The 26,193-nt window shown below is 39.7% G+C and overlaps 3 protein-coding genes and 1 pseudogene across 5 annotated transcripts in view; 2 read left to right on the forward strand and 2 right to left on the reverse strand.

The window, feature by feature from the left end:
- LOC115298732 (bile acid receptor-like) overlaps positions 1-24,500 on the reverse strand; it is a 67,556-nt gene extending 43,056 nt beyond the window's left edge. Inside the window, exons 1-5 of the mRNA XM_029947804.1 lie at positions 24,405-24,500; positions 24,163-24,283; positions 14,420-14,539; positions 12,240-12,344; positions 11,214-11,344 (exon numbers count right to left, since the gene is read on the reverse strand). The gene's annotated coding sequence lies outside the window, so the exon portion shown is untranslated. The remainder of the gene's footprint in view (positions 1-11,213; positions 11,345-12,239; positions 12,345-14,419; positions 14,540-24,162; positions 24,284-24,404) is intronic.
- LOC115297600 lies at positions 1,374-2,980 on the reverse strand (annotated as a pseudogene).
- On the forward strand, positions 6,113-13,187 carry SIKE1 (suppressor of IKBKE 1). Its single transcript, XM_029947806.1, has 5 exons — positions 6,113-6,349; positions 6,563-6,668; positions 7,528-7,670; positions 9,269-9,382; positions 11,229-13,187. The coding sequence occupies exons 1-5, from the start codon at positions 6,191-6,193 to the stop codon at positions 11,328-11,330; spliced, it is 624 nt and encodes a 207-aa protein (XP_029803666.1). The 5' UTR covers positions 6,113-6,190; the 3' UTR covers positions 11,331-13,187.
- Positions 24,117-26,193, forward strand: part of CSDE1 (cold shock domain containing E1) — a 38,378-nt gene continuing 36,301 nt past the window's right edge. For all 3 annotated transcript variants that reach the window (XM_029947801.1, XM_029947802.1, XM_029947803.1), the window contains exon 1: positions 24,117-24,213. The gene's annotated coding sequence lies outside the window, so the exon portion shown is untranslated. The remainder of the gene's footprint in view (positions 24,214-26,193) is intronic.

Here is a 26,193-nt window from a genome sequence, read left to right on the forward strand (position 1 = left end):
TAAGGCAGAGGGAATATTACATGTTCCTTCTCTGTAAAAGTAGAGACAATGATAATACCTACTTCATACAGTTGTGGGAAGAATTATGAATAAAGCCTTCAGACCATTTTGTTGCCAATAGTCAATACTCTAATAACATAAGCTACTATTATGTTTATTGTGCACTGGCCAGTGATCCTGACTTTTTAACAGTTTTATTCACAATTTCATTATTCATATACCATAAAATCCATACATTGTAAGTGTACATTTCAGTGGTTTTTAGTGCAACCATCATGGCAATCTAATTTTAGAGCATTTTCATCACCCCCAAACAAAGCTTGATTTTGAGACTTGAAATACCAAAGTGGCTATCAGCCACATCCTTGAGGAAAGGCCAAAAGTACAACAGGGAATACCAACTACTGATGCCAGTCTAATGAGCAGGAGCAGAACTGTAAACAAGAGGTGAAGCCAAGAATTAGGGTCAGATGGAACCAGAACTGGAAAGGAAATGAAGTTTAACAATAGCAGCAAACAGAACTAGCCTGAACTATGGCTAATGTTTTCACATTTGCTAGCCTGGCTTAAAGGTGTGGCACCTTCTCCTGTTTGACCCTGTATGTCTTCTTCTTTTCTGTCACTTCTCTTTACAATTTTACCTTTTAAGTAATCTCTACACTCAACGCTCAAACCCACAACCCCGACATCAAGAGTCGCACGCTCTACTGACTAAGCCAGGTGCCCCCTTTTCTGTCACTTCTAAAGACAACTGCCATTGGATTTAGGGTTCACCCTAATCCAGGATGATCTCATCTTGAGATTTTTTTTTTTAACTACAAATGCAAAATTCCTTTCCAAGTAAGGTCACAGTCACAGGTACAGGGAGTTAGGGCTTGGACATATCTTTAGGGGAGAAATACCATTTGGGGAAAGATCCCTTTCCAAGTAAGGTCATAGTCACAGGTACAAGGAGTTAGGGCTTGGACATATCTTTTAGGAAATAGGGATGTCAATTTAAGTATGAATAGCAAGGCAATAAATTATTAAATAAGACAACCAATCAGAATTACAAACTTCTCAGATGTTGAAGGTTATCTTCACAGACCACAGCAACAATCTCTGAAGTCAGGGTGTCTCTTAATTAGAATTAACATTTACAAGAAGTTTTATGATACAAACGATTATCTGCTTTTCTGACTTCTAAAAGTCTAAACATTTTTCCTTATCTTATGGAGATTTCTTTTACCATAATTATGAAAGTCTGTGGTTTTTCAAGACCATGTCCTAGAAAGCCATTAGTTAGCAGCAACATGAAAAAAAATAGGTATGAGAGCTCAAAACTTACCATATGGAGGACAAAGGAGAAAAATAAAATAGACAGTTTTCTAATCTTAGACCAACAGCTTTATTCCAAATGTCTCCTGAGGGCAAATACCATCTACCAGAAACCATTTTCATGCTTCTCACTATCGTACACTTCATAAATTGGCATGGATCCACCCACCATGCCATGTCCGTTCACAACCAGGAGGAACACTTGATGAGCATTGAATTGTAACAGCCTGCTAATTATTTTTGATGAGTTCACTCATTTTGATGTGATTAGGTGCAAGCAACTCAGTTTTATCCAAGATAGGACACTGCTTCTCAGCCTTTTATGGTTCTGTTATCACTGGGATTCGGGTAGAATGCTGCTTTTGGGTAAACTGGGCATCTTTTATTCTTTGTTCTAAGGTGTGGGGCCACCTGAAGGTCTTCTCCAAGATCTTGGCATAGGAGGTTGAGATAGGATGGCAGCAGCGGTGGCTCTGACTGTGGTGACAGTACCTTCTGCAAAGATCTGTTAAATAGTTATCATGTCCCTTTTCTCCTGGTTCTTTCTCCTTCAAATGTCCCCCTAATCTCTTCTAAATCTTCCTCCATTGGATCCTTCCCATATGAAGGCTACAAGCATGCTCATGACTTATTCATAAAAGCAGAAAGAGCAACAAAAACCTTTCCTTATTTCTGTATCCCCTTTTAACCCATATTGGTCAAGGGTTGGAGTTTACTGTTTGCATTTGGCTTTTTCAAAAACTGCACAGAGGCACCTGGGTGGCTCAGTCAGTTAAGCATCCAACTCTTGGTCTCAGCTCAGGTCTGGATCCCAGCCTCTGTGTATGGTGTGAAGCCTACTTAAAAGACAAAAGTAATATTCATAAGTATTCATTAATGAAGAATATATATTATTATAGTATTATTATTATTGTTTATTATAAGCTCCCTGTTTAGTCAGGGAACGAGAATTAGACCATAAGAAAATAATCTGATAGGTTGTCCCGTCCAGCAGGTCAGTCGAAGCAGGTCCTGAGAGAGGGGGTGAGAATGGGGTAAGGCAGGGAGCACAGAGAATGGAGGCAAGACAAATCTCTGATCAAGCCTCGTTTATTGAGAGACCACGCGCACCTTATAAAGGGTAGGAGGCGGGCAGCTGACATGAGTCACTTGCTAAGAAACAAGGGTGAAGGTAAGGGGGGAAAACAGAAACTTCAGCGTCAGCACGCCGCCTGAGAGGCTAACAAGAAAGGCCTGGGAAGTAAACAAGAAGGCCCCAGCTGGAAGTGATAATGCCGCTCTTGCTGTGCTGGGAGTGATAACACAGCGCGGGTGGCTGATCTTGCAGGTCCAGGCACGTGTCCTTTCTTCTGGAAGCTCTTCTGGCAGCTCCCCACAATAAGTAAAGAGATTATGGACATATTCAGAAATGGAAGAGTTGGATAAGGTCAGTAGTGGGAGAAAAGACTGAAAGAAGTAGACAGATTAAAAGAAAGGTTACAGTCAAATCATTAGATATGAAAGTTTAGATTCCTTTTTTTAATGTTTATTTCTTTTTGGGAGAGAGAGAGAGAGAGAGAGAGCAAGAGAGAGTGAGAGCAAGCATGATTGGGCGAGGGGCAGAAAATGAGGGGGACAGAGTGTCCAAAGCAGGCTATGCACTGACAGCAGCTGGAAGCCCCATGCAAGGTTTGAACTCAGGAACCATGAGATCATGACCTAAGCCAGTGTCAGATGTTCAACCGACTGAACCACTTAGGTGCCCCTGAAAGTTTAAATTCCCAACGAGGAACAATTCTTGGTGAATGATCATGGTCATGGATGGCCAAAATAAATTCAACGTGTCTAAAAATGAGGAGGCCAAGGAAGACATTAGATTAATTGTCCACACAGACATGAACGTCACCCAAGATGAGAGCAAACCAATGAAGTAATCAAAAAGAAAAAAGACTGTAAGCCAATTCCTCAAATCTTCTATGAATAAAAGAGACCATCCGAGGTAGTAACTGACAACAATAAGGAGGGATAGAAGATTCTTCAGCTGGATGATATAAACTTTATTTTTTCTAATTTTTTTATGTTTATTTTTGAGAGACAGAGAGACAGAGTGTGAGCAGAGGAGGGGCAGGGAGAGAGAGAGAGCGAGACACAGAATCTGAAGCAGGCTCCAGGCTCTGCACTGTCAGCACAGAGCCTGACGTGGGGCTTGAACCCACAAACCACGAGATCATGACCTGAGCAAAAGTCAGACACTTAACTGACTGAGACACCCAGGCACCCCAAGGATGAAATAAATTTTAAATAAAGTAGAGGTTTATACAACCAAGTACAAGTAATTGCTCAGCAGTGTCACGGGGGAATTAGAACGACCAGTCTAGTTTTCAGCCCTAACATGGGTGGGCATGGAGGAATAATTGCCACCATGGAGAGGGCAGCATGGCTTGTGGTGTCCTTGAGGAAAGCTATTAGAGAAGAAGATGACTTGAGGTAGGGAGAAGACCAGTTGGGAGACTGTTGCTGCATCTGGGTGAGAAAGGATGATGGTCCAACTATGCAGTAGCAGTGAGAAGAAGAAGAAGGAAGTATGTCCTAACGATATAAAAAAGGTAGACTGCTTTGATAACTATTTAAGCGTAAAGAATAAATAGGAAGGATAAAGGACAACTTTCAGGATTCTGTTTTGGGCAAATGTGTATATGAATGTGCTCTTTACTGAAACAGAGGGAGGAGCAGGTATATAAACAACACTAATGAGATCAGGTTTTGACCTTGTCCCTCTGCAAATATGCTGTAAGCAACCAAACATATATATTCTAGGTTCAGGGAGAAGACTAGGGCTACAGAGATGAATTTGAGAACGGTCATCCCTGAATGGAAGTCAAATGTAAATAAGTGAAAGAGATCATTTATGGAGGGTATTTTGCTTTATTTTAATGAATGAATGAAACCCCTTTATATCTATAGCTCTGTATTATTCTTTCTCCTGTCAGTCAGTGGTCCTGATTTGCTATTTTTGTTGAACTTGTTTTCCATCGCCCTCTTGACAAACAATCATTGAATGTCTCCATTGTGCCATGTATTGAAATACAAAAGTAAAAAGCATAGTTCTTTCCCCGCTGCTGCTCTAACCTGTCACTACTGCTCTGAGGCTCTTGCCTCTTTTACCAGGCTCCCAATGCTGTAATGAACTTCAATTATTTATAACAGTATGAACTTTCTCCCATTAGAATATAAACTCCCTAAGGGCAGAGACCTTGTGTCATTATCTGAAGCATTCTTAGACACTAAACAGTGCTTGGAACAAAGAAGGCTCGCCAAAAATATTCATTAAAGTAATGAATGAAAAAGAACAAAGATTGGTATACAAGCTTGAAAAGGTAAACTCTTATAAACCAATGTAACAAATAGTATGAGAGTCATTGCCATTTTGGCTAAATTTATTATTTGTTAATTTAATTAGAAGGGAAAACATAGGCAAGTAGAAAATAATAATGACTGCATCTCCTTCCCATGAAGATGCCTATAAAACAAACAAAAAAACCCCGCAAAAACAGAAAACACAAGTGTGAACAAGAATGTAGAGAAATTGGAATACTTACGCACTGTTGCTAAAAATGTAAATATGGTACAGCCACTGTGGAAAACAGTATGATCTTTCATCAAAAAATCTAAGGTAGAATTGCTTTTATATGACCCAGCAATTCCACTACTAGTAAATACCTAAAAGAATTGAAAGCTGGGACTCAAACAGATAAGCAATGCCCCTATTCACAGTGGCCAAAAGGTGGAAGTGTCCCTCAATGGATGAATGGATGGACAAAATATGGCATGTACATATGATGCAGTATCACTCAGCCTTAAAGAGGAAGTAAATTCTGAGGTGCATAGATAAACCTTGAAGACACGTTAAGTGAAATTAGCCAGTCACAAAGAAACAAATATGATTTGCGTGATTCCACTTACTGTATATAAGGCATCTAAAGCAGTCAAATTCATAGAGATAGAAAGTAGATTAGTGGTTACCAGGGGCTGGAGGGACTGCAGAATAGGGAGTTAATATTTAAGGGTCACAGTTTCCATTTTGCAAGTTGAAGAGCTCTGGAAATGGATGGTAGTGACGGCTGCATAAGGAAGGGAATGCTCTAAATAATACTAGAGCTTACATTTTAGAATGGATTACTGGGTTAAGTGTCTAACTATATCTGCCCAGGTCATGATCTCTCATTGGTAGGATCGAGCCCAGCATCGGGCTCTGCGCTTGGGATTCTCTCTCCCCCTGTCTCTTTGCCCCTCTGCCACTTGCTCTAGCTCTCTCTCAAAATAAATAAACATGAAAAATGGTTAAAATGCTACATTTCATGTGTATTTTACCATAATTTTTAAGAATTAATTTAAAAAGAGTCAAAGCAGGCTCCAGGCTCTGAGCTGTCAGAACAGAGCTCGACGCGGGGCTCGAACCCACGAATGTGAGATCATGACCTCCTCTGAAGTCAGCTACTCAACCGATTGAGCCACCCAGGTGCCCCAAGAATTAATTTAAAAAGAAACCAAGCACCAATTTATTTTTTAAAAATGACTGAACGATCCATATCAATCAAAACCCCGAGGGAAAAAAGAGACTCGGACCATAAGCCAGCTTGAGTACCCAGCCGTGGGAGCCAGAAACCAAGGGCGTGGCCAGGCTTCCGCACCAGGCAGGGCTGCAGGGCGAGGCTGCACCGCGACCGCTGGTTAAAGTGGGTCACCCGCGGACTGGGCCGCCACTGCGCAGGCGCATATGGCGGCTGCCGCGGCGTCGTTTACACTTACCGGAAGTGACGTCTCTAATGCTGAGCCAGGTTCAGGGAAGGGTCGTGTAGGTGTTCGGGGCTAGGGGCTGTGGTCCTTGGCCGCTATGAGCTGCACCATCGAGAAGATCCTGACAGACGCCAAGACGCTGCTGGAGCGGCTGCGGGAGCACGACGCGGCCGCAGAGTCGCTGGTGGATCAGTCCGCTGCGCTGCACCGGCGGGTGGCCGCTATGAGGGAGGCGGGGACGACGCTTCCGGACCAGGTCGGGCGGAGGGTAGGGGGCCGGGCCCGCAGGTTCTGTGCACCGGAGGGGTGGAGGGCGAAGGGAGGTGGGAAGGCGTCCTGAGAGGTCTGCCTACTCTCTGCGGGTGGCAGGCGGAGAACGCTGCCCTGAAGCCCCGACTTCTGCTTCTTCGGTTGCATCCGCGGCTGTTCTCCTGTTAACGGCGCGCTTAGTCTGTCTCTGTTTGTCTAGTATCAAGAAGATGCATCCGATATAAAGGATATGTCCAAATTCAAACCTCACATTCTGCTGTCCCAAGAGAACACACAGATTAGAGACTTGCAGCAGGAAAACAGAGGTTAGTCAGGTCTTTTTTCTGTAGTTAACAACTTTCTAATACCCAGTATTGTTTCAAAACTTCTTGCCAAACTAACTTCACATCTTCTACGTATCTCCCGATTAGTACTTTTCAAAAGCGTTATCCGGTGCTGGCCCACTAACAATAAAGTTTGTTACAGTACCCTTTTTAAGGTCATCGATTTTGTATTTATAGGCAGCTTATCAGTGGAGTGCTTAGTAGGGTTGAATTATTGCAAGGCTTATTTGTGTATCCCCATATGGATATTTGCATAAGGAAAGAGTTACTATCTCAAGGGCTTAAATTTTTTATTAACTGACAAACACTAAAGTGAAGATTTAAGAGGTTTTTTAAAATGCTTTTGTGCAAGGTGGAAGAAATGAATTTTAACCTTCGGGTATATATTCTCAGACTTGATGAGTAAGTTATTAGTGATAGTATGAAGTTATCTGTATATGTTTACAGAGAGCTTTCACATATATCATCCCATTATATTCTCATACCTTCATTTTGAGGCAGATAAGCCAGTATTTAATATTACAGTGCAGTTAATAGGCTCAGAGAGGTGAAATGATTTGCATAGGATTAGAGTAAGCTGGTAACTCAGAACTGAACCAAAACCGTGTCTTCTGATTCTACATCCCATGCTGTTTCTACCAGGCCATGCTGCCTCTGCCTAGAAAGTTATTTTTCAGATAGACCTTAACTGTTGAGTTTTGTGGACTTAAACACTGATTTATGACTTTGCATTCACCGTATCTCATGGAGTGTCGTAAAATTCCAACCGTTAAGAGTTTTGGCTTTGAGAGTTATTTCTCAGACATCACTGCCAAGTGATTTTATTTTGTTCCTTTGATAGAGCTGTGGGTTTCCTTGGAGGAACACCAGGATGCTTTGGAACTCATCATGAGCAAGTACCGGAAACAGATGTTACAATTAATGATTGCTAAGAAGGCCGTGGATGCTGAACCAGTCCTGAAAGCTCACCAGTCTCACTCTGCAGTAAGAAACTGATGAATAAGTTCTAAATGAACAGGACTGAAATCTTGAATCATCTTAAATTGTTTGCTTGTTTTTGAAGAAAAGTCATCTTGTTTTCCTTTCACGTTTATCACATCCACTTTGATTTTTCTGTACCTGTGTAAGGATATGAATTGAAAGAAGGGGGTAAGGGGCTGTTCGGTGCCTTTCGTTGAGTGGGACTAAGGTTCCTCCCTTCCTCACCAAGATCTCTTTTCAAGATTAATGGATGCTTAGTTCCACAACCAAACATAATGCCAGGTAGAGCTGAAGGTGCTCAGTAAATATTTGGTTGATTATTAAAATTTTTTTAATGTTTTATTTACTTTTGAGAGAGACAGAAAGTGAGCAGGGGAAGGACAGAGAGAGAGGGAGACACAGAATCTGAAGCAGGCTCCAGGCTCTGAGCTGTCAGCACAGAGCCCGACATGGGCTCTAACTCACAAACTGCAAAATCGTCACCTGAGCGGATGTCGGACACTCAACCAACTGAGCCATCCAGGCGCCCCAATACTTGGTTGGTTATTATTGTACTTTCACTAAACTATAAGCTCCTTGATTGTAAGGAGCATGAATTTTTTTTTATCCCTAACATAGTATCTGGCACATAGCAGGCAGGCAGTAAACCTTTATTAAACTGAACTACATAGCATCATACTATGTTGTTAGAGAGAAATATGGTTTAAAAAAAATACGTGGCATAGCTTCTGCATTTTGCTTGCTTATGATTTAATTTGGGAGACCTAGTAATTGTGCTTACGTTTGTAGAGTCCTTCATAGTTGTCATTGTACATTCACGTGTACTATGTCATTTAAACTTGGATGAAAAGACTGGCACCTATTTGCTCCATGGAATTTATGAAAGATAAGTTGCTTGCTTTGAAAGAATTTTACTGACTTAACAAAAGTCTTAGGGAGCCGAAATATTTTAAATATGTGAATAGCTCTCATCTAGAAGAGAAAGATAAACTGTTTTCTGTTACTTGGAGGAAAAGTTTGAACCTTAGAAGAGATAGTTTAGCTTGCAGTGCCTGGGTGGCTCAGTTGGTTTAGCATCCGACTTTAGTTCAAGTCATGATGTCACGGTTCATGGGTTTCAGCCCTGCATCGGACTCTGTGCTAGCAGCGCGGACCCCACTTTGGGTCTTGCCCCTTCTCTTTCTGCACCTCACTCTCTTTCAAAAGTAAAATAAACATTAAAAAAAAAAAGACAGTTTAGCTCACATGAAAAACTTGCGAAGAGATATGTCCAACAATAAAATAAGGTACCCTAGAATGTGGTGAGTTTCCTGCCAATAAAAGTACTCATATTTAAGTTAAACAGCCACTTAGAGATATTGTTCAAAGGCCAGTGGTTGGTTAGAGTAAAATCAATTTTTTGAAAACAAATTATTTGTGCCTACCACAAGATAACTTTATTAAGGCTTTGCCTCTTCAGACTCAGATTATGATGAAACTCCTGTGTAACTTCTGTAGCATAGATTAAATGAATTTTTAAACTCATAATGCACATGTTCTCATGAACTCATATCTGTAGAAAAGAAAACTTTTTCACCTTTTTCTTTTCTTAACCTTCACAGGAAATTGAGAGTCAGATTGACAGAATCTGTGAAATGGGAGAAGTAATGAGGAAAGCAGTTCAGGTGGACGATGACCAATTTTGTAAGATTCAGGAAAAACTAGCCCAATTAGAGGTAAGATTGTTGCTATTATAGGCGCTTAGAGTCCAGAAGGTGTGCCATTGCTATCCTGGGCAGTGTATTGACATTGTCTGTGTGTTCGTGATTTAAAATTAAAACTCCTTTTCTACATCCTTTCCAAGAAAGTAAATGCAATCAGCAGTAAATAATGAAAATGCCAACTTTGTATTGGCTAGAAATTTAAATATTTTCATATTGAGAGGGTAGAGAGAGTAGAAGGGACAAATTACATGTGAGCTAGAATCCCTCCTCTGCTATAAAAGAAAGTCAAATAGATAATGCCTGAAATTGATGATGAAGAAATAGCAGTACCCAGGGGCGCCTGGGTGGCTCAGTTGGTTAAGCATCTGACTTCGATTCAAGTCACGATCTCATAGTTTGTGAGTTCGAGCCCTGCGTCGGGCTCTGTGATGACCGCTAGCTCAAAGCCTGGAGCCTGCTTCCAATTCTGCATCTCCCTCTCTCTCCCTGCCCCTCCCCCACTCACACACTCTATTTGAAAAATAAACATCAAATAAAAAAGAAATAGCAGTACAGGCATAATAATAATTATTAATTATTTCTTTATTAAGTATCGAAGTAAGTACCAAAAGAAATAGATAAAAGTTTTAAAAGTATTTGCCCTTGGGGAACAAAGCCAGGGGCATGCTGTTTATGTTATAAATCTTACAGTCTTGACTTTTTAAAAGCTGTTTTCATGTGATATTTGTATTATAATAACAACTTACCAAAAAAAAAAAAAAAAAAAAGGCCTGGGGGTACTAGAATCCCATAAAATCATGAAGAAAACACATAACAATAGATGATTTGAATGTTGCTTATTACAAGATGCTATCATGGCCCCTCTGAGAAATATCAGAGAGAAAGATAGGATCCCTGCACAGAATCTACTGGAAGGAATAAGACTAGTACTTGTATGATATGAAATGGTTTGTACACGCTAGGAGAGATGCACAGTACTAAGGGAAGCGGTTTATATGGTAGACAATTTAATGACCATGGATGAAGACTCTTGATGAAGCCTAAAAATGCTGTGGTTTTCCAGAATTTCCTGCAGAGAGAATGACGATGAGGAGTGCAAGCTGCCCTAGCTGAAAATCAAAGGGATGACAAGGTCCCAAGTAGGAATTAGGAGTTAGTTAAAACAATCGAAAAACCTTCACACTATCCCTGACTTATTTCAAATATAGAAACAGCCCTCAGGCAATGTGGAACAGATTTTACTCGATATTTTAAGTGGAAAGGACACCAGCGTCAGATTGAAACCCCACAGGTACCACACCCAAGCTGTCTGAGTTTGGACAAGTGTTTGCACTTTGGTGAGCCATGGTGTCTTCATCCTGTAGAGCAGATGGATGTAGGCGGCAGTACCTGCCCGCCATGTGTTGTGAGATGACACATGTAAAGCCACTGGTACCTGGCTGGGGACCCAAAGAGTAGTTTTCTTTCCGTTTCTTCCTTTTTCCAAAACTTTAGCGCATCCAGGAGAGAAGACCGAGCAGAGTGAAAATATTATTAGGAATTTAAAAGGTAGAAGAAGCGGTAGTAAAACTTGTGGGAACCACAAAAAGTACAACAAGCACTGAATGCCTCAGGTGGAGGGAGACTTTGTTTTTTTGTTTTGTTTTGTTTTTTGTAGTCTTAACACATGGTATACAGAAATAACTCAGTAAATGTATGTTAAATGGTTACTAATTAGTACTTTAGGAAATTCTCACTTTGTTTCTTTCAAACATTTAAAATTAAAATAATATGCTTTTTGTTCCTGGCCCAAAACAATGTATTCTGATGCAGCTTAACAATCAAAATACTGAAGTAAACATACCTTTTTTTTTTCCAGCTTGAAAATAAAGAACTTCGAGAATTATTGTCCATCAGCAGTGCATCTCTTCAGGTCAGGAAGGAAAATTCAATGGCCACTGTTTCCCAAGCCATCAAATAACTTCTGACTGACAGCTGGAGTTTGTCAAAGAAGGAAGTTATTATCTTTCTATTTGAATATTGTCCATTTAGTGTCTTGCCTCAGACTTGATTTAGTGTTGATTAAAGGTGTCATGTGGCAGTTTAGAATTCGATGTCAAAGTGGCTGTCCACAAAACAGGTTTTGGGTGTGTTCGTGAAAATACACACTGAGTTTCACCATTCCTTTTTCTGAGAGACTACTTTTAATTTTCAGTTCTGGGACCTCAATTTATATAAACTATATTACCAATTTCTTTTTGTTTCTTCACATCTCTGAAACTTAGAGCCTTTTATGAGGAGGCAGCAATCATGTTTTATATAGGAATGTAAATTACAATTCCAAAAAATTTTTAAGAGATAAGCTTTTTAAATGTTTCGCCTAACCCTAGATTTTTTTTTCCCATTTGAGAAAAGTCATACATTTCGATAGAACTAGATTAGCAGATTCTCTGATTTATAGTGTCATTCACCTCCTATAAAGTTTTAAGTTTCTCTGGTGCTAAGAGTTGGCACTTTATGACCTGATGTCTTTACTCTTAATTTGAGAGAAACTACTGCTAGTTCCCAAGAGACATACTTGAAAATAAGTTCACCTTTTTTCTAGTGATAGTAGAGTCATTGTATTGTTCAAAGAATCCTGAGAAATTTGTCCTGTGTATATGCATATACACACACACTCTTAGTTCAAATCCTAAAGGTAGCTTTTATTTATTCTATTTGATACTAATAGCCAGTTTTTCAATATTGTCCTCATAGGGAATCTTCAACTTGGGTGGTTTTACCAGTTGAAGAGCATATAGTAGGTTTATTCACATCCTAGTTTTTAATGTACTACATTCTGTTTACTATACATAGAGCTTCTATTTTATAGTTAAGAACCGTCACTTACTTGGATGTCTTTCATTACTAGTACTGGTAGTTGGCTTTCTTTTTAGATCCACTTTTCATCAGGAAGCAGTTTTATCACCTAATGAGAGTTACTACATTCATCATGCTGTGTAGACAACAAAGCAATGTTGAGACTCAAATGCTGAGTGGTCAACTAGTCTCATTCATCAACTCATTTTCCCATCTCAGTTTAGCCACATGTGAAATTTACAAATTACTTCATGTTATACAGATTAGGTTTGCCCAAAAATAATTGAAATAACTAAACCTAAACCTGTCCATATTTTCCAGTAGCACTAAGCACCACACTGCATAAGAGAGACACGGTATTAAAGAGTTTTTGGTTAGTACTTTGTGTGATGTAAACTTTTGAACTCCAGTTAAAACCATAAAACCTAAGGAAGATCTCCTAAAAACATCTGATCCCAGTAATACTGAAAGGACTTTGCCTATAGTGGTGGTCTCTAATAATCAGGTATTTTAGAATTTGTCAAATTTCTATTCAAAGTCCTGCACAGAATTTGAAAAAGACTACCACCTCCAGTGTAGGTAGGCATTTTAATCTTGTCTTCCAAGAGTAAGTAAAAGTTTAGTCCAGCCTTTTGGCTTGAAGTATATGTCCTGAATGCTACTGTGTGTCCCACAGTTCCACTCAGGAGACAGGTACCCCCTAATTTGTCAGCTCCCACTGACGGTTTTCAGTAAAAATGATAAGGTCATCAAATGGCCCATTAAAGTATGGCATGGTATCTCTTTATCTCCTTTAAAAGTGTTTATAAAGTACTTTGCATCTTAGATATCGGTATAAACCTATATGTTAACTTTTCGCCCTGGCAAATCAAAAGCTTGAAGTTTTGAGTGTAAAGAGCTCTCCGCGCCCTACAAAATGTAAATTCTGGCTAGTGTTAATATAAATATATCATTTCTAATAAAAACTTCATTTTGAGAATAACAGTTAATTTTATTCTGCAATAAGTCTATCAGGAAATAAAAAGCTTTATTTTTTACATATATAGCAACCTGTCAAGTAGACAGGGCTTTTCATAAATATTTTGTAATTAGCATAATGTATTCAGTTGTATACGTCTACAAATTGTTTCTAAAATCATTTTAGAAGGGTGCCTCCGTGGCTCAACTGGTTGATCATGATTCCAGCTCAGGTCATGATCCCAGGTTCATTGGGTCGAGTCCTGCATCGGGCTCCACACTGAACTTGGACCCTGCTTTCTCTCTCCCTCTGCCCCTCTCCCTGGCTTGTGCTGGCGCGCGCTCAATCGCTCGCTCTCTCAACTAACTAAACAAATAAATACAATGGTTTTAGAGATTTCCTTATGATTTAGAAATCAAAAACTATATGATCACAAATCAAATTATAAAAACTGAGTTTAGAAGTATCTTAAAAAATGCTTAAATATTACCGAGTTTTACCTTAATACCTTTACCTTGACTTCTATTAGTACCTTTCACATAATTTGATTCAAACATTGAAGGGTCTATTTCAGTGTTCCCCCAAATTTTTTACTGACTCCTGAACTAGAAATTTAGGAACGGGACCCAGGAATTTGTATTTTATAATCATTCCAGATAACTTCTAACAGTACTAGTTTCAGGATGTCTAACCTGCTAGGTACCAGGCACTTCCCTTCCCTTGGAGTTATGAGTAGAAAAAAGGAAAGGGAAAGGTATCGACACTGTTTTCGCAGAACAATTTGGTAGAGGAGACAAGTATACATATAATTATAGTGCAGTGATAAATCCAGGATGTACAGGATACAGAGGAGGGGCCATGAGGAGGAGAAAGCTTGGTGCTTTTGAGTTCTCATCATCTCCATTTCAACTGTACCGCATTTTACACACACTCAGGCACAAGGAGGTTATGCCATCTGTCTAAACTGGAGCCAAGATTCCAACCCAGAGAGACCCTCAAACATATTCTTAACCACTAAGTTAAGATGCGTTTCAATCCAAATACTGGTCAGAGTTCAAGTGGTTCTTGATTAGCAAAATCTATTTTTACTAATAGTGCAAAAGAAACACCACAGCCCATATATTAGAAAATATGAATTCAATAAATGGAGTCTTAACTCATGAGACGCAATTGTCCTCTCTTTTCTAGAATGGTGCAGCTAAGACCATGTGTGCATGCAACTGACACAAACAATGTTTAATCGGTGGTCTTACCTACATACAAAGAGTGCAGTTCTGTCTTTCAAATTGGCCTCCTTAGCACACCATTTTTCATCCTTCGTGCTCTCTTCTTGTGGTTGCAAGGTCGGTGCTGTACCAGATTCCGTGTCCATGCTGAAAGCAGGAAGGAAAAGGGAAACGGTCTATGCCAGCTCTGCATATCCTCTTTTATAAAGAAAAGCAAAGCTTTCCCTGAAATTCCAGACAGATTTCCCCTTCACTTAATTTGCCTGCCTCTTTAACGGTAACTTCTATCTTCAAAGGAGGCTGGGTACCTAGCTGCCTCAAATAAAATCAGTATTCTATTAGCAAGGAGAAAGTATTGAGAAAACAATTAACAATGTCTGACAAGTCCTTTTACACTGAAATATTTTTATACATTTTTTTAAATTTTCAAGCAAGTTTATTTTTTTTAATATAGTTTATTGTCAAGTTGGTGTCCATATAACACCCAGTGCTCATTCCAACAAGTGCCCTCCTCCATGCCCATCACCACCCCTCCCCTCTCCCCCACTCCTATCAGCCCTCAGTTTGTTCTCAGTGTTCAAGAGTCCCTTGTGGTTTGTCTCCCTTCCTCGCAACTATTTTTTTCCCCTTCCCTTCCTCTGTGGTCCTTTATTAAGTTTCTCCTGTTCCACATATGAGTGAAAACATATGGTGTCTGTCTTTCTCTGCCTGACTTATTTCACTTAGCATAATACCCTCGAGTTCCATCCACGTTGCTACAAATGGCCAGATTTCATTCTTTCTCATTGTCATGTAGTATTCCATTGTATCTATAAACCACATCTTCTTGATCGATTTGTCAGGTGATGGACATTTAGGCTCTTTCCATGATTTGGCTATTGTTGAAAGTGCTGCTATGAACATTGAGGTACATGTGCTCCTATGCATCAGCACTCCTGTATCCTTTGGGTAAATTCCTAGCAGTGCTGTTGCTGGGTCATAGGGGAGTTCTATTGTTAATTTTTTGAGGAACCTCCACACTGTTTTCCAGAGTAGCTGCAACAGTTTATATTCCCACCAACAGTGCAAGAGGGTGCCCATTTCTCCAAATTCTCTCCGGCATATGGAGTCTCCTGACTTTTCCATTTTAGCCACTTTGACCGTACACTGAATCATTCTTAGTGAAATTTGAAGGTATTGATGTTGAGTAGCCAAGAGGAAGGGCTGTGGCAGACAACTGTCATTTCTTTCCTGGCTGCCCATATCATTCCGATCCTGTTAGGGAGTCCCTCACCTAATGAGACAGCCTTCCTCCCTCCTAAGAAATTTAAGCATCAGATAGATGTTTTCCTAGTCTCTTTTGCAGCTAAGTAAGATACATCTGACTTAAACTTTAAAGTAGGCATACAAAGACACCTGGGTGGCTCAGTTGGTTATGTGTCCAACTTTGGCTCAGGTCATGATCTCATGGTTCGTAGATTCCAGCCCCGCATTGGGTTCTGGAGGCTGTTTCAGATTCTGTCTCCCTCTCTGTCCATCCCCCACTCGTGTTCTGTCTCTGTTTCAAAAATAAAGTATAAAAAAAATTCTTTTAAATAAAGTTAGGCATACAAAGCAGCAGGAACTATGCAGAATTCTTTTTGAGTAAAGGCTTACAACACGGGCTACTATATCCAATTCCATGGAAGAGCAACCAAAGTGGCTTTAGTGGCAACACCCAGTATCCAGTGCCAGCAAAGTCAATGGTGTAGGCTGCCATGTCTGCCATACAGTGAGATCTTCACTGAAGCAATTATCTCAAGTGATTGGAGGCTCAGTAGCCTCTAATTTTGATTTTCTGGCTGTCTTAGAGGTCCTGAGGATTGCTTATTAGCCTTTTAATAAAATCACTTTTTGTTAAAATTAATCTGAGTTGCCTCTAATTAAGAACACTGATAAAATAAGCACAGTCTAAAAAGCAACTGTGCAAATATAAATTTTGCCAATACTTTATACATAATTTTGCACTTATGTTTTAATATTTGACACTCAGAAAAAGGTATGTAACATGCAAGTAAGCTAACATAATTCATCACCTAACTTAAGAATTAGAACATTATGCATGCTTTGCATTTATTATTTAAGCTCCTTTCCTATTCTCCCTATCTCCCTACTCTCTCTTTTTGATAGTCTGTCACATGCAAAAGACCTAAAATATGTATGCATCCCTAAAGTAACATTTTTTGTTTTGTTCCATTTGATTCCTATATTTTACACAGTCTATAGGGATTTGATTTTTTCACTGAACATGTTTCTCAGATAATTTTGTTGTGCATAGCTGTCATTTATTCCCACTGATGTACACTATTTCATTGTGTGACCACATAATGTATTGTTAAGAGATACATGTATAATACTAGAATTGTGCATATTTTAAATCCTTGCAAATATCTGACTTCCTGAATTTTAATTATCCATCCACCTCCTTTATATTAGATACATTTCACATTAAGCAGTCATATTGCACATTTTTTAGTATTTCATTTGCAGGTGTCTCAGCAACTTTCAGTAGGAATTAAGGACTATCATCTGCTAATATGGAAAGCAGATGATGCTTTTGTCACCCACAAAGAATGCTAAAGAGGAGGCAGAAACTTGAGAGCTGAATGAACTGCAATTCACTCAACGTTTCGTAGAGGCTAAAAATACAAGAGAAGTTGATGGAAGTGGATTTCTGTATGTTATTGATCCTAAGCTTGATTTTTATTTCATATTTTAACATCTCCGAAATTGGAATATGTCTTGCACATGCAGGGATTTGTGGTGTAGTTGACTGTACGCACAAGCATAATTGACTATGTTCCTGGTGGCATGACTGGACAAAGGTAAGCTCTTGGCATTTTTGTCAAGGAACTATTTTAAATACTATTTGAGAAGGGAATAGGGGTTTAGCTGTTTTCTGTGAACTTCCCATTCATATGAACTTTCTTATAAGACCAAGAGAATGCCAGCATCAGAACTTGGAGTATGGTTATATTCGTTCTTTACTGCTATATAATAGATGACCACAAATTTGCCACCTTAAAGCAATGTCCATTTCTTCTCTTACAATTCTGCAGGTCAGCAGTTCATGCAGGGTTTAACTAGGTGCCCATCTAATGATCTCATAAGACTGAAATCAAGGTGTCAGCATAGACTAGGCATCTCATCAGAGGCTCTGGATCCTGTCCCAAGCTCATATAGTTGTTGGCAAAATTAATTTCTATACAAGTATAAAACTCCCAGGACTTCAAGGCCAAGAGGAGATCACGACTCTGATCTCCCTTGTCTCCCACCTCTAGATTCCCTTTTAAGAGCTTACCTGACTAGGTTAGGCCCCAACCAGAATAATCTCCCTCTTGATTAACCCAACTGATGGGATATCTTAATTATACCTGCAGTAACAAAGGAGATATGAGGTATCTGCTAATATCCACAGGTCTAGCCCATGCTCAAGAGCAGGGGACTACACACAGCATGTACACCACCAGGTGGTGGGATTCTTGGTAGCCATCTCAGAATTCTGCCTACTACATGGCTTTTGGTAGCTTCAAATACAATTCTGGACACCACAATGAAGCGCCCTTAGGAAAGCCTGTGTTACCAGTATTCTTGGGGGCCCAAGAATAATTCTGTGTGGAAAAACCTGACATCTATGAGCCAAAAAGAGAGTCATTATGATCCATCAATGCATGTTGTAATCTGTGAACTAGTTTTTTTGTTTGTTTGTTTGTTTGTTTGTTTTTGAGAGAGTGCTCATGAGTGAAGGAGGTACAGTAAGAGAAGGGGACAGAAGATCCAAAGTTGGCTCTGTGCTGACAGTTCAACTGACTGAGCCACCCAGGTGCCCCTAATGAACTAAAGGTTAAACAGAAAAAAGGTATTTGCTTAGTTTCTTATAGTTTCCTAGAGTTACCAAAACAAATTACGACAAACTGGATGGCTGAAAACAACAGAAATGTACACTCTCACAGTTCTGATGGCTAGAAGTCTGAAATTAAGATGTTGACATGGTTGGTTCTTTCTGCAGGCTCTAAGGGAGAATGTGTCCATGCCCCTTTTCTAGCTTCTGTAATTCTTGGCATTCCTTGACTTCTAGATACAGCCCGGCAATTTCTGCCTCAGTCTTCATATGATGTTCTCCCTGTATGTCTGTCTGTATCCAAATGTCCCTCTTCTAAGAACAGTAGTCATTTGATTAGTTTTTACTATAATTCAGTATGACTTTATTGTAAACTTGATTACATCTGCAAAGACCCTATTTCTAAATAAGGCCATGTTCTGAGATTCTGAGTAGACACTAGTTTTGAGAGGACAATTCAATCAAGTCCCAAAGTATCTCACCCCCAAAATTTAAATTTTTTTAATGTTTTTTATTTATTCTTTTTGAGAGACAGAGAGAGACAACGTGAGCAGGGGAGGGTTAGAGAGAGAGAGGGAGATACAGAATCCAAAACAGGCTCCAGGCTCTGAGCTAGCTATCAACACAGAGCCCGATGCGGGGCTCAAACCCACAAACTGTGAGATCATGACCTGAGCCGAAGCTGGACGCTTAACCAACTGAGCCACCCAGGCACCCCACCCTCCCAAAATTTAGTAAATATAATGGAAAAATAACAATTTTACTATGAATAATCCTAGCAGACACCACTTTAACCAATTGACTAAGGTAAACATCACTAATAATAAATTTCAACATCTTATGCCCCCTGATATAATGCCATGAGAAGGGTACATTACTTCCATAACATTCTTTCAAATAATGCATCCCTTCACTCTAACCCAGGCAAAAAGAGGTTAAAGGTTATTTACAAAATAACTGACTAATATTGTTCCAAAATGTCCAGGTCACAAAAGACAAGGAGCTGTCACAGAATGGAGGAGAGGAAGGAGACACAACAACTAAATGCAGGCAGGATCCTGGATTTGATTGTGGAAGAGAAAACAGATATCAGGGAAAGAACTTGTGAAACCTGAATTAATTTTGTAGTTTAGTTAATATTGTGTCGAGTTTAATATCCTTGTTTCAAAAATTGTCCTATGGTTAGGTAGGAAAACTGGATGAAGGGTTTATGGGAACTTTCTATGCAATTTTTCTAATTCTTTTTAAGTCTAAAACTATCTCAAAACAAATATGCATTCCCCTGAGTACAAATGAGGCTGAGCATAATTTCAAATGCTTATTTGCCTGTACACTTTTTTTTTTTAATTTGAGAGAAAGAGAAAGAGAGTAAGCGAGCCAGTGGGGGAGACAGGCAGAGGGAGAGAGAAAGAGAGCCTTAAGCAGGATCCATATTCGATGGGGAGCTTGACATGGGGCTCGATCCCATGACCCTGGGATCATGACCTGAGCAGAAATCAAGGGTCAGATGCTTAACTGACTGAGCCACCCAGGTGCCCCATAGCTATACAGTTTTTTTTTTTTTAATGTAGACATTCAAGTCATTCCCCCATTTCTTTCTTTGACTTTTTCTTATTTAAATGTACTAATTTAGGATATATTTATGATACTAATGCATTGTCAGTTTTACATGTTGCAAACATATATATTCTAGTTTGTTGATTTTTAATTTTTTAATGTTGTCTCTTGATGCATGGAACTTTTAAAATATAGTCAAATTTATTACTACAAAGAGATTCAGAAGAGTTAAGCTTTGTGAAGAAGCTTTAGGAAGACCTTCACCAATTTACTTTGCTTATGTTTTTTCACTTTACATACACACAAGAGTGAAACATGATGAAAATGTTTTTAAACTTTTATCTAATTAGACCTAAATCAGGTCTAAATAGCTTTAAAAGAACTCCATTAATAAATATAAAAATTCTAAGTAATAACAGTATTATGTCAGGGTGAGAATGGCAACATATTTTCTTCTTGCTGGTGCACAAATTACGATGTATGGTACAATCAATAATGTCTTAGATTTAGTGAAATGGATAATTCATTCATTCAATGAATACTTACTAACTACTTCCTGTTACGTCAGTCCCTGTCGTAGGTTTAGGGGATGCAATAATGAACCAGAGAACTGAAACTTGGGCTATTGTTCAGGAAGAAGGGGAATACACAATTAAATTCATAAATGTGTTAATTTTAGGTAGCAATACACATTATGAAGACAATAAAGCTGATACTATGGCGAGCAATGGTGATAGTGGGTACTTTTACTTTAGAGAAGATCTTTGTGAGTCAGTAACATTTGAGCTAAAAAGTTACTGATGAGAAAGTGCCACAAAGTGATGATTTGGGGAAACAGCACTCCAGACAGAGGCAACAGTAAATGCAAGTTCTGAGTAGAAACAAATCTGCAATGTTGGGAAAACCAAAATAGCAATGGAATTGAATCACAGTGAACCGGCCGTTAGAGATTTAATGGGAAGTAGGTCATTTAGGGCCTTGTAGGCCAGGGCAAAAGAATTTGGATTTCATTCTGAGTGCAGTTGGTTTCATTAGGATCTAAATTAAGTTTATTTAACAATATTCTTTTGCTCCACCCTTCCCTCTGGCTGACTCCCAGAACTAAAGTGTTATGGTGACTACCTTTAGTACAGCAGCTTAGCATGTCCACATAATTCTTCTCTTAGTGCACGTTGGCACTTTAAAGGGAAGCATTAGGGGCACCTGGGTGGGTCAGTCAATTGAGAGACTGACATAAACTTAGGTCATGATCTCACAGTCCATGAGTTTGAGCCCTGCATCTGGCTCTCTGCTCAGTGCAGAGTCCACTTGGGATCCTCTGACCCCTCTCTCTCTGCCCCTCCCCTGCTCATGCTCTCTCTCTCTCCTTCTCTCTCTCTCTCTCTCTCTCTCTCTCTCTCTCTCTCTGTCACTCTTTCAAAAAGAAAAAAAAGAAAAAAGGGGGTAAGCATTATACAAAGTTTTTGCATTATTATTTAAATTCTAATATTTTATTACATATTGTTATCCTTATATTATTCTTATTTACATAATGCATTTTAACTGTTAGAGGCTTATTAATGAATAAAAAGTTTTGGAATGCAGGGTTCTAGGATTAAATCTTAATTATTTGCATTCTTATGGAAATGATTATTCCTTATGAAAGTTTCTGCTCTTTATTGTGTTTTCCTGTTCTGAAATCTTGAATGTGGATCCCTTTACCATCCACTATTACCAAAATTTTTATAAGAGAAGTTCCCTTTGCCTCCCCTAAATAGGAAAGACATTATGTCAGAATAAAAACAGACCTTAAAAATCTTGAATAAATTTAGCCTTGTTTTTAGAAAAAAAATCTCTCCATTGACCTAATTTTTCTCATTTCACAGAGAACTGACAAAAATCTCATCCTATACAGTTGCCATCATTGCTCAAGAAAAACTACAAATATGTAAAGGAGGCTTACTTTTGATTGTCAAATAATTGTAGAGAGAAAAAAAAACACAATTATGATCAATTTCATTATCTAAGTATCCCAGAGAAGAAAAATTGGTATGATAAATACCAAAAATATAATTTATGTATTTTTTTGGTTTCAGGTTATTCCTTAATAGACTAAATATCTCCTCAAAATTCATGACTACTCCATTGTAGAGGAGATGATTTCCCAAGTGACTTCACAAGTTTCCGCTTTTACTTTGGTTTAAAAAAAAAACTATAACATGATAACTCCATTTGTTTATTAATTTCACTTCAAAATTAATCTGAAAAAAATTACTGCCTTCAAATGTAGTGATCTTCTAAAAATGAAACCTACCTCTAGTTATGGGTAATACTTGTAGAAAGAATAAATCACATAAGCTAGTGACTTAAATCAAATGACTCCATCTTTTATTATCTTAAAGAAAGCATTGGAAGCTAAAATGTGTGCTTCTGGGAGTATGCATATTTGAATTTTGTGTTTAATGTAAATTGATACTACTTATGGATCAAGGAGAAATTTAAAGGCAATTGAGACAATCAGAATGATGAGGATGAATGGTTATATGATTTAAGAAGGCATTTAGAAACTATGTGTAATGGTAGAAATCAAGACTTATTCTTCTTATTAATGGGAATTGTATATAGAGAATTTAATGAGACCATTATTTTTTACATTTCACATTACTGTGATATTTGAGAATGCATGCTCTTAGACCTAATTCTACTTTTAGCCCAGCTTCACATGACCTTGTTTCTAGTGCAAGAGCCTGGGGCAGTTTCTCTGTAACATTAGATTAGAATATCCAGACTAGATCTGTTGCTGAGAAGGAGAGATCTCAATTTAAGAACTGGACAAAGGGAACAAAACCGCTGGTTTGATACATTAAATGTTTTCACTTCCCCAACAGAACACTCTAATTTCTAACAACATCTTACACTACTGTTCAGTGCTATTCATTCAACAAGCTCTTGAGAGTTGTCTATGGCCATGCACTGTCAGAAACCAGGGATCCAAAGATGAATGTCACAGACAGGCTCTGTCCTAAAGTATCACTAGGTGGAATAAACTAATAATTACAGTAGAGTGAGTCATGAAAACATTGAAAGCAAATATGAAGCAAATATCTTGCCTAGGTAGCATGGAAATGTATCAAAGAGAACAAAGGCAGCTTGGAGGTGGAATTGAATTGGTCTAATAACAATAGAGTTAAGAGAAAAATCTTTTAACATCATAAGTAGAATACTGCCTCATCCTAGAATTCAAAATAATTTGCTCAGAGTTGGAAGCCATTTACTCTCTTGAACTCTGTGCATCTTTTCTTCACTGCACTTATTTCTCTGTGTACATTTAAATGTTTTTGTGATTACTTAATGATGCTAGACTGAAAATTCCTTGAGGACAGAACTATATCCATTTGGCTTTAGAACTGTATACATCCCAACAATGATACAAAAGAGATGCAGAGTAAATTTATGTTGAAAGGGAAAATAAAGTGGGTAAGAGAGTTCTCCGGTGCATGACACGATCACTGTTTATCCAATACTGTCAAGAGAGAGCGCCGCAGAATCTGGGGAAAGCATTCCTCCCACCAGAGGGTACTGCTCTATTGTTTGACAAGGGATAACTCCTTGAACTTTTCTGTGGCCACAATTAACTATTTTCTTCCTTCCCCTTACCGTTGGATTAATCATCTATTTGTCCCGATTTCAAACTTTTTGGTTACTGATTCAGCCTCTTCGCTTACCAGATACAATTCGAATATCTTCTGGTGACTACAAAGGTCAGTTGAAGAAGTTTTTTGGTGTTTTTGTTTTGTTTTTAATGATTATGCTGCCTTGTTCATTCTTGTCCGTCTGTTGCAAGCAATATAGTTTATGGGAGACAAAGGTCTCACGTAAAACTTCTAAACTACCTTACTAAAAACCTACTTTATACTAAAGAAAATACCAGACAAGAGAGAGAAAAAAAAAGCCTTGCACTGAGAGGAGAAACTGGGGTTTGTGGTTTGTGAATTATTTCCGAGAAAAGAGAAATCCTTTATATGACATTCCTGGATATGCCCTCCAGATTGTTCGTCCTCAAAATTTACCCTGGTCTCGCTGCTTAAAGCATATTCAGGTTTGCAAAGATCAGAGACGCCGAAAGTTACCCACTACCCCGCCCCAGGCGTCCCAGCGGAGTCAGTAAACACGGAGATTGCTTCCCTAACCTCAAGGGGGAGGGAATGTAGAGGAACGTGGGCACCATCTTGGTTGTGGTTAAGCGCAGCGCACTACTTGGCGTCACTCAGCCCTCCTGCGCAAGCGTATTAGGAGTACGCTCCCCCCTCGCTCCCCGTGCACGCGCTCAGAGCCCGCAACTCTCGCGAGAGAAGCGAGATTTATTCCTACGTACCGGGCCGTGCTGCTTATGGCGGCGCTGGAGAGGGGGCGCTGAGCTGTTGGGGTGAGTACGACCTCAGGGTCCAATTGGGGGTAGCAAGAAGCCAGACTAGGTGCGGATGAGAAGACCAAGACTAATAGGAGAGACTTCTGAGTCAAGGTGGGCGCTCCTAGAGCTCCGGGCAGGGAAGATATCACCCTGACTCTTTACCCCGGCTTTTCCACCCGGCCCCCATTTAACCGTCTCATCCTCACATCAGGCCGCAGAGCCGAGATGAAGAGTCGAGGCCAGGCAGCCGCGCGTGGTGGTGGTGGTGGTGACTAAAGTGGGGGGAGGGAGCGAAAATGGAGGCTCCGACCGCAGCCAAGATGGAGACAGGGGTGCGGGGCTCGGGCGCGGAGGCTGCTGGGAATTGTAGTCTGACCACTTCCTCCTCTGCGGCTTGGCGGGGGAAACGGGAACTACAAGTCCCGGCGGGCGGGGCCAGGGGGTGGTGGCGCGGTCCTTTGTGTGAGGTTGGAAGAGCTGGAGGCAGAGGGGCCTACTTTGAGTCCGGACCCTATAGTTTACTGGCAGTCACCTGCTTGGGGATCTGACTACGAGTACCAGAGCGCAGTGCGGTAGTGGCGCCTCCTTTGTGTGTGGACTGAGACCCCGCTCCGTCTCAATGCTTAGAGACACCCGTTTCCCCAGCCACGTCTGACACAGTAGCTAGCCAAAGTGTCATCTTTACTTCGACTCACCTAGAGCTATGTGTCTTGATTCTGAACACCCAACCTTCCCTTCTTCGCTTCCCCTTCGGCTTCTTGAGAAGGGGAACAAGCCCCTAATCCTAGGCACGTGGCTCTCATTCCTTCATCCTGGGGTCCGGGCGTACTCTGTTAGAGCTGTGTCGAGTCGTCCGTAGCACCGTCTCTGGTTCTGACGGTGCAAGAGCCTGGTCCACGTTGAGCAGTGAACGACTTGGCTTCGTCATTCTCTGTAGAGTGAGTTTTTTAGAACTCTGGTAGGAGACCCTTGAGTATTTTAACCATCCGATAGTTTATTAGTAGGAAATTTGGGGCATCTAGCTGGTTGAATCGATAGAGCGTCCAAACTCTTGTTCTTGGGGTCGTGAGTTTAAACCCCACCTTAGGTGTCGAGATTACTTAAAAATCAAATCTTAAAAAAAAAAAAAAAAACAATATGAAGTTTTAGTGCCGCGGTTCTTTTGCTTTCAGGTTTTCCTTTAGAAACACCCAGGTGCCTCTTCTCTTGCTTGACTCAAAAGCGAGGCAGGGAACACCCCTTAAAAACAGCCTTCGCTCTACAAACACAAAAATCTGAACATCGTTATAGGAGGTAATTGTTCTGCACCTAAAATGAGTGAAAGAATGTGGTCCTCAGGGCGAGGGAGGACGTCCAAAGACACTGTGGTATGATTTCCTTTGAGAGAGACAGTTTTTTATCAGGATATGAACTGGCAGCTCTTGACCAGAGCTACCGGCCTATAAAATGTAGGTAGCAAATTATAGCTCATAAGTTATTCTATATCAAAATGCTGAGTAATTTTCATTTTGAGTTTCTAGAAGGTAGGCATTTTCAAGACTACATGGAGGGGCAATATAATAACCTTGGTGCTGTTTAGGTATTAATGAATAATGGGTATTCTTGGCGTGGGTTAAGGAGAGGGTTTTATATGCTTGAATCGGTGTATGTATACCTGAGTCATCAAGTCTGGATAAATAATCAACCTTGTTTCTTTTTGTTTCCTTCTGGCCTTAGGCCTGAAATAAAAGAGATGGTAGTGGTTTGAGTGATTTTGCAGCTGCTCTGGATGTTTACCATTGAGATGAGTATTTATAGCAGCTGAGTTGAAAAGTAAAGTATTTGAGGCGCAGAAGATAGGTTTTCTTTTTTTGTAAATAAGTTCTGACTTAACAAGTATGACCTTTAAAGTGTGGTTGAAAATTCTGGTAAATTCCTGCAAATTGAAAAATGAGAGCATGAAAGCTGACATATAGTCTTGCTTTATTCCACTCCTGTTTTCCCCTCCATCCATCT

This window comes from Suricata suricatta, chromosome 8 (genome assembly GCF_006229205.1).
Source record: "Suricata suricatta isolate VVHF042 chromosome 8, meerkat_22Aug2017_6uvM2_HiC, whole genome shotgun sequence".
Taxonomy (NCBI): domain Eukaryota; kingdom Metazoa; phylum Chordata; class Mammalia; order Carnivora; family Herpestidae; genus Suricata; species Suricata suricatta.